General features: G+C 41.8%; 1 protein-coding gene across 8 annotated transcripts in view; it reads left to right on the forward strand.

Moving 5' to 3' along the window:
* Positions 1 to 14,358, forward strand: part of MCCC1 (methylcrotonyl-CoA carboxylase subunit 1) — a 77,912-nt gene that overhangs the window by 34,544 nt on the left and 29,010 nt on the right. For all 8 annotated transcript variants that reach the window (XM_051818818.2, XM_051818823.2, XM_051818817.2 and 5 more), the window contains 2 exons: positions 1,140 to 1,221; positions 13,832 to 13,959. In XM_051818818.2, the coding sequence (XP_051674778.2) occupies positions 1,140 to 1,221; positions 13,832 to 13,959 (210 nt within the window). The remainder of the gene's footprint in view (positions 1 to 1,139; positions 1,222 to 13,831; positions 13,960 to 14,358) is intronic.

Raw genomic sequence — 14,358 nt, forward strand, 5'->3', positions numbered from 1 at the left:
CCCAGCCTCACTGTCCTGTTCCGATGGGGCTGGACACCACAGGGCCACGTTCCTTCTGGACAGACTCTGGGAAAATCTACCCTGACCCAAGTAGCTGAGAGTGAGCAGCCATGTAGAGACCTTTCGATGCACGTTTTAAATTGCAATTAACTAGTATTAATTCTAGGCATGTATGGAATGGTCTGGTTAATTGAATGCATTTTGTATAAAGAAGAGTCTTATGTTTTAACTGCTGTTTCAGATGTTCCTAAAAATATATTAGTCCTCTTCCTGCCTACAGGTTATACAGTAAAAAAATGAGGATAGCTCTCGTTTGGTGACTTTGTTCCCCCAACAGTAATTGTTTTCATCTCTCTGAACCTTCCTCATCCTTGGTTTTGGTTGTTATTTGGGTTAAGGCCTCCTACTAGGACTGCCTATTTTCAGATTCAAGTTTTTGGAGATTGCTACTGCCGTGGGTTCTTGTCCAAGGTTATATACATGTTTTATTGATATGTATTTCCAAAATGCCACAGATCTGAGAATTCTGGCTAATCACTTTGTTTCTCTTTTAATGTATTCAAAATTTAATTTCTGTTGCAGAGTATATAATACTGTTTGAAGTAAATGTTGATAATTTCAGTAAACCCTTATTTAAACAGAGATTGCTTCAATATATATCTGTAGAGCACTCTTTTAAAATGTTAAAAACTTCACTTATTGACATGTTTCTTTTAATCAAACTTTCTTGATTAACTTGGAATCTTAAAGCTTCCCATTATTCCAAGATAATGATTGGATCAGCATGCTGTATCATTCTGAAAGAAAATGGGATTACAGAAAATTTTCATATTGATTCATATAATTGTAAGTGGGAATATAGTTACGGTAGTTATATAGGTACAAGAGACAAGGATTTGTAATTATGCTAAGTAGTATCTGTGATTCATGGAAATGATTAGCAGAATGATTAAACAGTGATATATTGACAGTTAAACTGGAGTAAGACAATGTGCCTTGGTGAAGTGGATAATGTTAGCTTTTTATCTTTGTCTTTTTAATGCAATATTTAGTACATGGAAATATCATATTGTATGTTCATGAAAATTTCTAGTTAGGCAAACTTAAGTGGAGATTTATTTTAAATATTTTCTTCATAGCCTGGTATTAAACCTGAAGTAAGAAAAAAGCTCGGAGAAGCTGCAGTCAGAGCTGCTAAAGCTGTGAATTACGTTGGAGCAGGTATGGTTTGTTATAATTTACTTCTAACAGAAGATATAAAACAATATTTGTGTTTCAAAAGGCAAGAGAAAAATAAATTTTGAGTTTGACCATAGCCATGGGAAGAAAAACAGTATTTTAAATTTTTATTTATTTATTTGAATGGCATGAAGACTGAGAGCATCCACCTGCTGGTCCACTCCCCAAATACCTACAGGAGTGAGGACTTGGGCTGGCATTTGTGGTGCAGAGGGTTAAACCACTGCCTCTGACATCAGCATCTCAAATGCTTTTGTTTGAGTCCTGGCTGCTCCATTTCCAACTCAGCTCCCTGCCAATGGCCTGGGAAGCAGCAGGAGATGGTCCAAATGCTTGGGCCACTGCACCCATGTGGGAGACCTAGATGAAGCTACTGGCTCCTGGATGTTGCAGCCATTTGGGGACTCAATCAGTGGATGGATGATCTGTTTCTCCCTCTCTCTATATAACTTTGTTTTTCAAATAAAAAAAATTAATTTTTAAAAAAAGAGTAAGGGCCATTATCAGGGGGCTGGATCAGAAGTAGGAGCAACCAGGATTTGAACTGGTACTCAAATGGGATGCTGGCATCACGGGCAGCAACTTAACCTAACTGCTGTGCCACAGTGCCAACCCCACATACATATTTGAAATAAAGAGTTCACCAAACAGTACTTGCTGTAATTATATATGATAAGTTTTTATATATTTTGATTCTATTTATAATAATATCACTGAATTGATTTTTTTACTTTTTAAACATTAATAAATTTTAATTTTTTAGAGCAATTTTTATATTCGTAGCAAAGCTGAGCAGAAAGTACAGAGTTCCTATGTAATTCCTCCCCACACTCCCCACATGCCACACACACACACTCACACACACTCACTCCAGCATGATCAACATCCGTGCATCAGAATAGTTCATTTGTTACAATAGATGAGCCTATGCCAACACACCATTACAATCCAAATTCGAAGTTTGCATCAGGGTTCACTCTTAGTGTTGTACAGCCCTTGGGATTTGTCAAACGTATAATGGTATGGATCCACCACAATAGTATGATATGCAGCAGTTTCACTGCCCTAAATTTCCTCTGTACTCTGCCTACTCGTCCCTCTGTATCCCCTAAACTCCAGCAACCACTAATCTTTATTTTTTTTCCTTTAAAGATTTATTTATTTAATTGAAAGGCAGAGTTACAGAGAGGAAGAGAGAGAGAGAGAATCTTCTATCCACTGTTTTACTCCCCAAATGGCTGCTAGGCCTGGAGCTGGGCTGATCTGAAGCCAGGAGCCAGAAGCTTTTTCCAGGTCTCCAGGCAGGTGCAGGGGCCCAAGGACTTGGGCCATCTTCTACTGCTTTCCACGCCATAGCAGAGAGCTCGATAGGAAGTGGAGTAGCCAGACCGCCTACCGGCGCCCATATGGGATGCTGGCACTGCAGGCAGTGGCTTTACCCTCTACGCCACAGCACTGACCCCAGCAACCACTTATGTTTTTACTAGCTCCATAGTTTTGACTTTTCCAGAGTGTTATGTAGTTGGAATCATATAGTGTCTAGCCTTCTCATATAGCCTCTTTTTTTTTATTTAAGGAAACTTCATGTATTTCATATATACAAATTTAGGAACATAGAGATTCTTCCAACCCTCTCTCCCTCCCTCTTCCATTCCCATTCTTATTTTTTTACAAAGACCTAGTTTCAGTTAACTTTATGCTCATAAGATGAACCCTACACTAAGTAGAGCGTTCAAAAATAGTATGAAGAAAAAACAAAGAAAAACAAAAAACATTGTTCCTCAACAGTCAAGACAAGGGCTGTTCAGAATCCTCACATCTCAAAGTGTCAATTTCACTCCTATAGATTACCTTTTAGATATTCTATTAGTTACCACAGATCAGGGAAAACATATGGTATTTGTCAGACAGCCGCCTTAGTAATATGCATTGATGTTTTCTCCCAGTCTTTTCATGGATTGAGAGCTCATTTCTTTGTGACAATGAATAATATTCCATTTTCCAGATGTGTCAGAATTTATCCCTTTATCTACTAATAGACATCTTAATTGTTACTTAATTTTGACAATTATAAATAAAGATGCTATAAACTTTCATGTACAGGTTTTTCTTTGGATGTAATTTTTCAATTCATGTGCGTAAATTCCAAGGAACGTGATTGATGGATCATATGATAGAAGTATTTTTAGTTTTGGAAGAGACTACCAAACTGTCTTCCAAAATGGTTGTAGCATTTTATATTCCAACCAACAGTGAATGAGGATTTCTGTTAACTCCAGCATTTGCTATCTATGTTTTGGATTTTGATCATTTTCTATCATTTTTGTTTTAATTTGTACTTTTATTTGATGTTGAATATCTCTTCATCTACTTTTTTCCATCTGCATATCTTCTTTGATAATGTGCATGTTCATGACTTGTGTCCATTTTTAAATCTAATTGTTTATTTCTTATTGTCAAGTTCTGAACAACAGTCTTTTACCACATGTGCCTTTTGGAAACACTGCCTCTCACTCTGAGACCTGTTTTCTCATTCTCTTGATATTGCTATCACAGAGCAGTTTTTTTTTTTTTTATTTCAATGGGGCCCAACTGATTAATTCTTTCCTTCATGGATTGTGCCATACAGTTTATCTAGATATTCTCCTTTGTTATCTTCTAGTTTTGCATACATTTAGGTGTATTATCCATTTTGAGTTAATTTTATGAAAGGGTGTAAAGTTAGTAAGTTAGTGTGTAGATTTTTTTTTTTTGCCTATGGATGTTTGCTCCATTGTTTAGCCTTCATTCCTTTGTCAAAGATCAGCTGAGCTTAGGGCAGACATTTAGCCTAGCAGTTACATCAGTGGTTGAATTAACCCCGTGCCATGTCAGGGTACCTGGTTCACTACCCAACTCTGGCTCGTGGCACCAACTGCCCGCTAATGCAGACCCTGGAAGTAGCAGTGATAACTCAGGCATTTGAATTCCTGCCACTCACATGGGAAGCCTGGATTGAGTTCCCAGCTCCCAGCTTCTGCCAAGTCAGTCCCAGCCGTTGACTGTATTTGGGGAGTAAACTAGCAGATGGGAGCTCTGTCTGTCTAGTCTCGAAGTTTTAAAAAACATTAGTTAAATATACTGATATAGGTCTATTTCTGCGCACTATATTCTGTTTAATTAATCTTTTGTCTATTCTTTCAGCAATACCAAACTGTTTTGGTTATGGTGGCTTTTAGTAAGTTTTGAAGTAGGGTCATGTCATTCCTCCAACTTTGTTCTTTTCCTTTATTCTTAAGTTGGCTACTTTGGGTCTTTTGATTTTCTCTATAAACTTTAGAAGCAATTTGTTGGTATCCACAAAATAGTATGCTGGTATTTTGATTGGACTCCACTGAATTCATAGATCAAGTTGGGGAGAACTGATGTCTTGACAATATTGAGTCTTCTTGTCCATCACCATGTAATATTTCTCTGTTTTTAGTTCCACTAATTCATTCATTAGAATTTTATAGTGGTTCTCCTAAAGATCATGTACATATTTTATCAGATTTGCAGTTAATATTTTGGTGCTAATGTAAATAGATATTTTGTGTTTTTAATTTCAAATGCCACTTGTTCATTTCTGGTATTGGGAAAAAATTGACTTTTTAAAAAATTATTTATTTCAGAATTACAGAGAGAAAGAGGCAGAGAGAGAGGGATCTTCCATCTGCTGGTTCACTCCCCAGATGGCCCCAGTGACCTGGGGTTGGCCCAGCCCAGCCAGGAGCCAGGAGCTTCTTCCAGGTCTCCCACATGGGTGGTAGGAGCCAAGGCACTTGGGCCATCTCTCACTGCTTTTTCCCATATCATCAACAAGGAGTTGGATTGGAAGTGGAACAGCTAGAATACAAAACAGTGACTATATGGGATGCTAGCATTGTAGGTGGTGCCTTTACCCACTATGCCACAGTACTAGCCCCCCAAAATTATCTTTTATGTATTAATATTATATTCTGAAATGTTGCTATAATTTCCATTTGTACCAGGAGGATTTTTTAATAAGTTCATTTGGATTTTCTACATAGATAACCAAGTGGTCTGAGAACATAGACAGTTTTACTTCTTCTTTCCTACTCTATATTCAGTTCTCTTTCCTTTTCTTAACTTGTTGTATGTAGTGTGAGGTTGGAAGGGAGTGGTGAGAGGGAGTGTCTCGTTTTATTCCTAATCTTGGTGGGAAAGCTTCTCGTTTCTCACCATTAAGTATGATATTAACTGTAGAGTTTTTGTAGATTTCTTTATCATGTTGAGGAAATTTCCCTCTGTTTTTGGTTTATTGAGAGCTTTTATTGTGAATAAATGTTGGGTTCTGTCAAATGCTTTTTTGCATCTATTGAAATGATCAAATATTTTTCTTCCTTAGATGATATGATGGAGTATATTAATTGATTTTTAAATATTGAACTTGCCTTATACCTGAGGTAAATTCCACTTCGTCATGGTGTACATTCATTTTAAATGTCGTTGGGTTCAACTTGCTAATATTTATTTATTTATTTAAAGATTTATTTATTTATTTGACAGAATTACACAGAGAGAGGAGAGGCAGAGAGAGAGAGAGAGAGAGGTCTTCCATCCGATGGTTCATTCCCCAGTTGGCTGCAGTGGCTGGAGCTGCACCAATCCAAAGGCAGGAGCCAGGAGCTTCTTCCAGGTGCAGGGGTCCAAGGACTTGGGCCATCTTCCACTGCTATCCCAGGCCATAGCATAGAGCTGGATGGGAAGTGGAGCAGCTGGGTCTCAAACTGGCACCCATATGGGATGCCGGTGCTTCAGGCCAGGGCGTTAACCCACTGTGCTACAATGCCCGCCCCATCAACTTGCTAATATTTGTTATTGTGTTGGGGATTGTTACATCTGTCAGTGTTCCTGAGACATACGATCTATGGTTTTCTTGTAATGTCTTTATCTGGTTTGGGTATTAGAGTGATGCTGGCTTTAGAGAATGAGTTAAAAGTATTTTGTTTGATTCTGTCTTTTAAAAGAAATTATAGGGGTTTGGTGCTGTGGTGTAGTGTGTAAAGCCGCTGCCTGCAGTGCCAGCATCCCATATGGGTGCTAGTTCGAGACCTGGCTGCTCCACTTCTGATCCAGCTCTCTGTTATGGCCTGGGAAAGCAATAGAAGATGGCCCAAGTCTTGGGCCCCTGCACCCACATGGGAGACCCAGAAGAAGCCCCTGGCTCCTGGCTTCAGATCAGCACAGCTCTGACTATTGCAGCCATCTGAGGAGTGAACCAGCAGATGGGAGACCTCGCTCTCTGTCTCTTTGTTTCTCTCTCTCCCTCTCTCTGTCTTTGCCTCTCTGTAACTCTGCCTTTTGAATAAATAAATAAATCTTTTAAAAAGAAAAAAAAAGAAATTGTAGGTAATTTGTATAGTTTTTGACTTAAATTTTTTTTTAGATTTTGTTTGTTTGTTTATTTAAGAGGTAGAATTACAGACGGAGAGGGACAGAGAGAAAGGTCTTCCATCCACTGGTTCATTCCCCAAATGTCCACAATGGCCGGAGCTGGCCTAATCTGAAGCCAGGAGCTTCTTTCGGATCTCCCACATAGGTGCAGGTGGTACTTGGGCCATCTTCTACTGCTTTCCCAGGCCATAACAGAGAGCTGGATCAGAAGAGGAGCAGCTGGGATATGAACCAGCAGCTATACGGATGCCAGTGCTGCAAGTGGAGGCTTAGCCCACTATGCCACAGTGCCAGCCTTGACTTAAATGTTTTTTTAGGGAAGACATTTTAAGGAAAACACCTCAGGATCTGGTGCTTTCTATTTTGGAAGGTATCAATTATTGATTTTGTTTCTTCTTTTTAAATAGATAATAGCTGCTTCAGTTGTCCATTTGGCAGGTTGTATTGATTGACTTACTCTAGTTATCACATCTGTGGGCATGGAATTGACCGTAATATTCATTTATTGTCCTAATTCAAAAATTTTTTTATTTATTTGACAGGTAGAGTTATAGACAGTGAGAGAGAGAGACAGAGAAAAAGGTCTTCCTTCCGTTGGTTCACTCCCCAAATGGCCGCTACAGCTGGCTGTGTGCCGATCTGAAGCTAGGAGCCAGGTGCTTCCTTCTGGTCTCCCATGTGGGTGCAGGGGCCCAAGCACTTGGGCCATCCTCCACTGCACTCCTGGGCCACAGCAGAGAGCTGGACTGGAAGAGGAGCAACCGGCACAAGAACCCGGCACCCATATGGGATGCTGGCACTGCAGGCAGGGGATTAACCAAGTGAGCCATGGCGCTGGCCCCCTAATTCCAAATATTTAAAAATTTCTCTTGAGGTGTCTTCTTTGACGGACCCATGTGTTATTTAGAAGTGTTTTTCTTTAATATTTAAATATTTGGGGATTTTCCAGTTATCTTTCTTTCTTTCTTTTTTTTAAGGGTTTATTTAGAAAATCAGAGTTAGAGAGCAGGAGAGAGAGAGAGAGATCTTCTATTCTCTGGCTCATTCCCCAGTTGGCCACAATGGCCAGCACTGGACGAGGCCCAAGCCAGGAGTATCAGGGGCCCAGATTCTTAGGCCATCTTCTGTTGCTTTTGCCAGGCCGTTGGCAGGGAGCTGGATCAGAAGTAGAGCTGCTGGGACAGGAATAGGTGCCTGTATGGGATGCCAGCACTGCAGATGGTAGCTTGACCTGCTACGATACAATGCTGCCACCTTCCAGTTAACTTTGTATTACTGATTTCTAATTTAATTCCATTGTATTCTGGGAGCAGACACGGTATGATTTCTATAGTCTGCAGCCATCATAGTGGATTCATCAAGAATGCATGGGTTTCAATTTTTTGGCACCAGAATATCTTTTAACTTCATTTTCCACAAACATTTTGAAGTACCCTCCTATTTCTCCTTGCAGTTCTCGTTTTTGCATGAATATTTTGACCCTGTGTTGTTAGGTGCGTAGATGTTAAGGGTTGTTTCATCTTCTTGGAGGATTAACTCCATTATCAGTATGTAATGCCCCTCTCTATCCCTGATAACTTTCCTTGCTCTGAAGTCTTGTCTGTCTGACATTAAAATAGCTACTTTTTTTAGTGTTAGCATGGTATATCTTTCTCTGGCCATTTACTTTAAACCTATATGCCTTTATTTTAATAAGGTAAATTAAAAAAAATGTTTATGAGATCTTCCCTCTGCTGACTCACTCCCCTAAATGCTTAGAACGGCCAGGGCATGGCCAGGCCAAAGTCAGGAGCCTGGGACTCTATCTGGTTTTCCCACATGAGTGGCAAGGGCCCAAGTCCGGAGCTATCCTCAGCTGCCTCCCAGGATGAATTAGCAGGAAGCTGCATCAGAAGGATGGAGCAGTTGGGACTCGAACCAAGCACTCCAGTGTGGATGTGGGTGTCCCAAGCAGCAGCTCAACTGCTCTGCCACACTGTCTGCCTCAATTAAGTGGTTTCCTGTTACCATAAGAATGTGTTTTTTTTTTTAAAGATTTTACTTATTTATTTGGAAGTCAGAATTACACAGAGAAAGAAGGAGAGGCAGAGAGAGAGAGAGAGACAGAGAAAAGTCTTCCATCCGCTGGTTCACTCCACAAATGGTCACAACAGTTGGAGCTGCACTGATCTGAAGCCAGGAGCCAGGAGCTTCCTCCAGTTCTCCCATGTGGGTGCAGGGGCCCAAGGACTTGGGCCATCTTCCACTGCTTTCCCAGGCCACAGCAGAGAGCTGGATCGAAAGTGGAACAGCTGGACACAGTGCCTATATGGGACGCTGGCACTGCAGGCGGCGGCTTTACCCACTACGCCACAGCACTGGCCCCAGAAAATGTTTTTTTTTTTTTTTTTTAATCTATTCTGCCCATCTCTTGTCTTTTAATTTGTATATTTAGAACATTGGCATTTATGGTGATAGTCGATATAGTTCAATTAATATCTACCGTATTTGTTGGTTTTCTATCTGTTGCCCTATCCTTTGTTCCTATTTTTGTCTTCCACACATTTATAGCCTTTTGTGATTTTAATTGAGCATCTGATTCTATTTTCTCTTTTTTCTTCCCATACCAATTATGGTTTTTTTCGTCTTCTCGGTGATAGCCTAGAGTTTATAAGAGTGCATTCACAGATTCAAGTCTTCTTTCAAATAACAGTAGCACAATACCTTATAATAACAAAATATTCCTCATTCCTCTTGCTTATCCCTTCTGTCATTTCTTTCATACATTTTATTTAATCAAATACAGTCATGAGTTACCTAACAAAAGAGAATGTTCTAAGAAATGTGTCATTGGGAAATTTCATCATTGTGTGAACTTCATAAAGGATATTTACAAAAACTAGAACAGCAATGGTGATGCTCTGCTGTTTTGAACAGATCGTTATCTGTTAGATCAGTTAAGAATGACAAAAGATTTTACCTTCATTTTTTCATATTCAGTGCTTTTCCTTTCCGTATGTAGATCCAAAGGTCTAACCTATATAATCTTCCTTCTCTAAAGAGCTTTGCATACTTCTTGCAAGGTAGGCCTGCTGACAACAAGTTCTCTCAATTTTTATTCTTCCTTCCTTGTTTTAAAAAAAAAAATCATTTATTTATTTGAAGGCAGAGTGATGGAGAGAAAGAGAGGAGAGAGAGACAGAGAGACTTTTATTCTACTGGTTCAACCCTCAAATGCTCACACAGCAGGGCTGGGCTACGCTGAAGCCAAGTGCCAGCAGCTCCATCTGGGTCCCCCACACAGGTGGCAGGGACCCAGGAGCAGGAGCAGGAGGCTGGATTAGACGTGGAAGTGAGAACTACAGCAGGGGATGCCTGCACCGTAGTGCCGGCCCCTGTCCTCTACTTTTGAAGGTTCAGTTTTCAGGGTACAGAATTCTAGGTCAGTGCTTTTTTCTCTCAATACTTTGAATATTTCACTGTACTCTCTTCCTGTTTGCACCGTTTCTCAATGAAGGTACATGGCATTGTTACCTTTGATTGTCTACAGACAAGGTAGGTTTTTTCCCTCTTGCTTCATTCAAGATTTTTCTTTAGCTTTGATTTTCTGAAACTTCGATGTAATATACTTCCATGTATTTTGGGTGGGGCAGGGGCATTTATCCTCTTTGGGATTCTCTCTCTCTCTCTTTTTTTTTTTTTTTTTTGACAGGCAGAGTGGACAGAGAGAAAGGTCTTCCTTTTCCGATGATTCACCCCACAATGGCTGCTGTGGCCAGCGCACCGCGCCTATCCGAAGGCAGGAGCCAGGTGCTTCTCCTGGTCTCCCATGGGGTGCAAGGCCCAAGGACTTGGGCCATCCTCCACTGCACTCCCTGGCCACAGTAGAGAGCTGGCCTGGAAGAGGGGCAACCGGGACAGAATCCGGTGCCCCGACTGGGACTAGAACCTGGTGTGCCAGCGCCGCAAGGCGGAGGATTAGCCTAGTGAGCCGCGGCGCCGGCCGGGATTCTCTTGAGTTTCCTGAATCTGTGATTTGATGTCTGACAATTTGTAGAAATTCTCAATCATTATGGCTCTGGTCCTTTCTTTTTTTCCCTTGCTATTTCCGTTACATGCATGCTGCACCTTTTATAGTTGTCCAGCAGTGCTTGGCTACTTCGCTCTGGTGTGTTGTTGTTGTGAAGTCTTTTTTGTCTGCTTGTTGTTTGGGAAGTTTCCATTGTCTAATCCTCAGACTCAGGGGTCCTTTTCCCAGTGTGTCCAGCCTGCTGCTGAGCCCATCCTAGCGTGCTGCATTTCTGTTCCTGCTCTTCTCAACACTAGCTTTTCCTCTCAATTCTTAGAATTTCCATCTCTCTGCTTACATTATCCATCCGTTCTTGCAAATTGGCTACTTTTTCCATTAGAACCCTTAGCATATTAATCATGATTTGTTTTTGTTTTTGTTTTTTTATAGCATTCCTGGTCTGATAATGCTAGCATTCTTGCCATATCTGGCTCTGGTTCTGATCTCTGGTTCTTCAGTCTCCAAACTGATTTTTTGCCTTTTAATGTGCCTGGTGAACTGAATGTCACCAGTGCTTCTCTGTTTGTTTTTGTTTTTATTTTTAGTTTGTTCTCTACCTCTCAGGTGGGACAGGACTGGAGCTAGGTATTTCCCTTCTCCTGATCTGATAAAATGCCGTAATTTAGGCTCAGGTGAAAACAGTTTCTTGGGACTGGCATTGTGACACAACAGGCTAAAGTCCCGGCCTGCAACGCCAGCATTCCATATGGGTGCCAGTTCGTGTCCCGGCGGCTCCACTTCTGATCCAGCTCCCTGCTAATGCACCTGAGAAAGCAGTAGAAAATGGCCTAAGTCATTGGACCCCTACACCCACATGGGAGACCCAAAGGAGGCTCCTGGCTCCTGGCTTCATATTGGCTCACCTCCACTCCAGCCATTATGGCCATCTGGGGAGTGAACCAGCGAATGGAGGACCCCTCTCTCTCTGTGTCTCTACCTCTCTCTGTAAGTCTTTCAAATAAATAAAATAAAAAACTTAAAAAAAAAAAAAAAGGATTTCTCTTGAGGATAGGCCTTGTTAAGATTAGGGAAGAAGGGGCTGGTGCTGTGGCATAGTGGGGAAAGCCGCCTCCTGCTACATGGGCACCAGTTTGAGTCCAGCTCCCTGCTAATGCCCCTGGGAAAGCATGGGAAGATGGCCCAAGTGTTTGGGCACCTGCACCCACTTGGCTGACACAGAAGAAGCTCCTGCTCCTGGCCTTGGACCGGCCCAACTCCAGCTGTCGCTGCTATTTGGGGAGTAAACCGCAGATAGAAGATCTCTGTCTCTCCCTCTCTTTCTCTTTCTCTTCTGCCTTCCAAACAAATGAATAAATCTTTAAAAAAGAAAAGAACAAAGGAGGAGGCATTCCGCCTAGCAGTTAAGATGCCTGGCTCCATTCAGAGTACCTGGCTTCCATAACTGGCTCTGGCTCTGGCTCCAACTTCCTACTAATGCAGACCCTGGGAGGCAGCTGTGATAGCGCTCTCTCCCTCCCTCCCCTCCCTCCCTCCCTCATCTCTCTCTCTCTCTCTGTCTCTCTGCATCGCAAATATTTAAGGAGATTGTTTTTAAGAAATGAATATAATATACTGGCATATTCTTTTTTATTTTATTTTCATTGATTTAAAAGGCAGAGAGAAAGGCTGGTTCATTCCCCAAATGCCCACAGTAGCTAGGACTGGGCCCGGCCCAGGTCAGGAGCTGGGAGCTCCTGTTCTCCCACAAGGGAGGCAGGGATACAGCTGTGGAGCTGCTGCCTCCCAGGGCCTGCGTTTGCAGGAAGCTGGAATCTGGAGGCAGGAGGCAAAGCCAGGAACTCAGATGCAGACCTTGAGCATCTCAAGGATTCCTCTTCCCTCCCTCACCTGCTGGAAGCACGAGGGAAGTTTCCTCTGAGGTTCACCGCTGACAACAGAGGACCGGGTGTAGCTCCGAGAGGTAAAACAGAGCAGCGTGGTGATCCCGCCTACCTGGATCCCCTCAGAGTTGCTAACTGTCAGTTGTTCTCACGGAGCCGCCAGCAGCAAATGGTCCGTTACTAAAAGTTCCGGCTTCAGTTCATGTTGTCCGTGTCGGCCTGCCTGTCTGATTTGGGGGGCAGCGATTTTCCTTGTGACCTGATTTCTCTGACAGATGAAGAATTGTTGGTTTTTCAGTTTGTTCCGGCTTTTACTTATTGTAAGGGTGGAGTGGCTACTTCCAAACTCTTCACTTGCCAGATCAGAAACCCGAAGTCTTTGCTGAAATTGAATTTTATAATTTGCTAATGGGTTGTGACCAATGGTTTGAAAATCATTTTTACATTCTGTAAAACTAACTTTAGTCTGAATGGAAAAAAAAGCAAAAACAAAAACAAAATGCAAGCATTACATGACAAACTATATGATTCTAGTAATAAACTTAAAGTAATAGAAAACACATTGCTTGGAGCTGAGGGACTGGGGGAAGGCCTGGCTGTAAGTGGCGGGGGTGGGGGGGCTTTTCTGGGGGAAGGGACTATTGTGTTTTCATTGCAGTGTTGGTTCTGTGATCATATTCCATTGCCAAAATCAGCACACATACATTTAAAACAGTTACATTTTGTTGTCTAAAATGAAGCTTTAATAAAGTTAGGGGAAATTTTGTCAGACTTAATAGAATGCCAATAGATAAGATATTAATATAAGGTTTAATTGCTAAACAACTTTTCAGTGGGTCACTGGCTAAAGGATTTTCAAAGGAAACTCAGCCCACAAGCCAGAGAAAGAAAGTCTTTTCCTGCACAGAGTTAGCATGAGGTAAGATTATCAGGGTGTGAGACCCCTGGGGAGCTTGGCGCTCCGTGCAGTAACACGTGGTCCAGCCACGTGCTCATGGTGATGGTGGCCAAGACTGATGCTGGGTTTGGGCTTAGCCATTTGCTTAGGATTCCAAATAAATATTTCAACTGATACATTTCAGGCAACTCCCTATGTTTGACTGAGACTCATTAGCTGAGTCACAGTGTGAGATGTTTCCTTCCTGAAATACAGAACATTTCCCCCGGATGAAGGTAGCAGTGAAACTTGCTGTGATGTGTACTAGAAGCTTTGAGTTGTTCCTGAATCGACCCTGTTGGAACATGACCGTCATGTTGTATCTTTCAGGAACGGTGGAGTTCATTATGGACTCAAAGCAGAATTTCTACTTCATGGAGATGAACACAAGGCTGCAAGTGGAACATCCTGTCACTGAGATGGTCACAGGAACTGATTTGGTGGAGTGGCAGCTTAGGGTGAGGGTTATTTTTCTATTAGAGATCAGTTTTGAGAATAGGTTACCCTCTGGCCCCCTCAAAGAGGTGTTGTTTTGAACAGAGTTCAATTTTGGTTGTGATGAGGACAGGAAAATGGGAGGTAAAAAAAAATGGGGCTACATTTCATGCTGTGACTTTATGGGTACTTTAGGGACTCGGGTCCCTAATCTGTCCCGTGTCTTCACTTTGCCTTGGGCATGGGGCAACCAGCAAGTTGCAGAGCTGTCACTAAGGTGTGTTCTTGACCACATCCTCTCAAGCCTCATGATCTGCCTAAGACTGTGGCATTCGGAGCCAGGCCATCATTAGATTCTAGAGGCACAACAGATGAAATGAGCTAAAGCACAGCTGGTAATGAAAACCCAAAGAAAGGTCTAG

Source organism: Oryctolagus cuniculus, chromosome 4, assembly GCF_964237555.1.
Source record: "Oryctolagus cuniculus chromosome 4, mOryCun1.1, whole genome shotgun sequence".
NCBI classification, from domain to species: Eukaryota; Metazoa; Chordata; class Mammalia; order Lagomorpha; family Leporidae; genus Oryctolagus; species Oryctolagus cuniculus.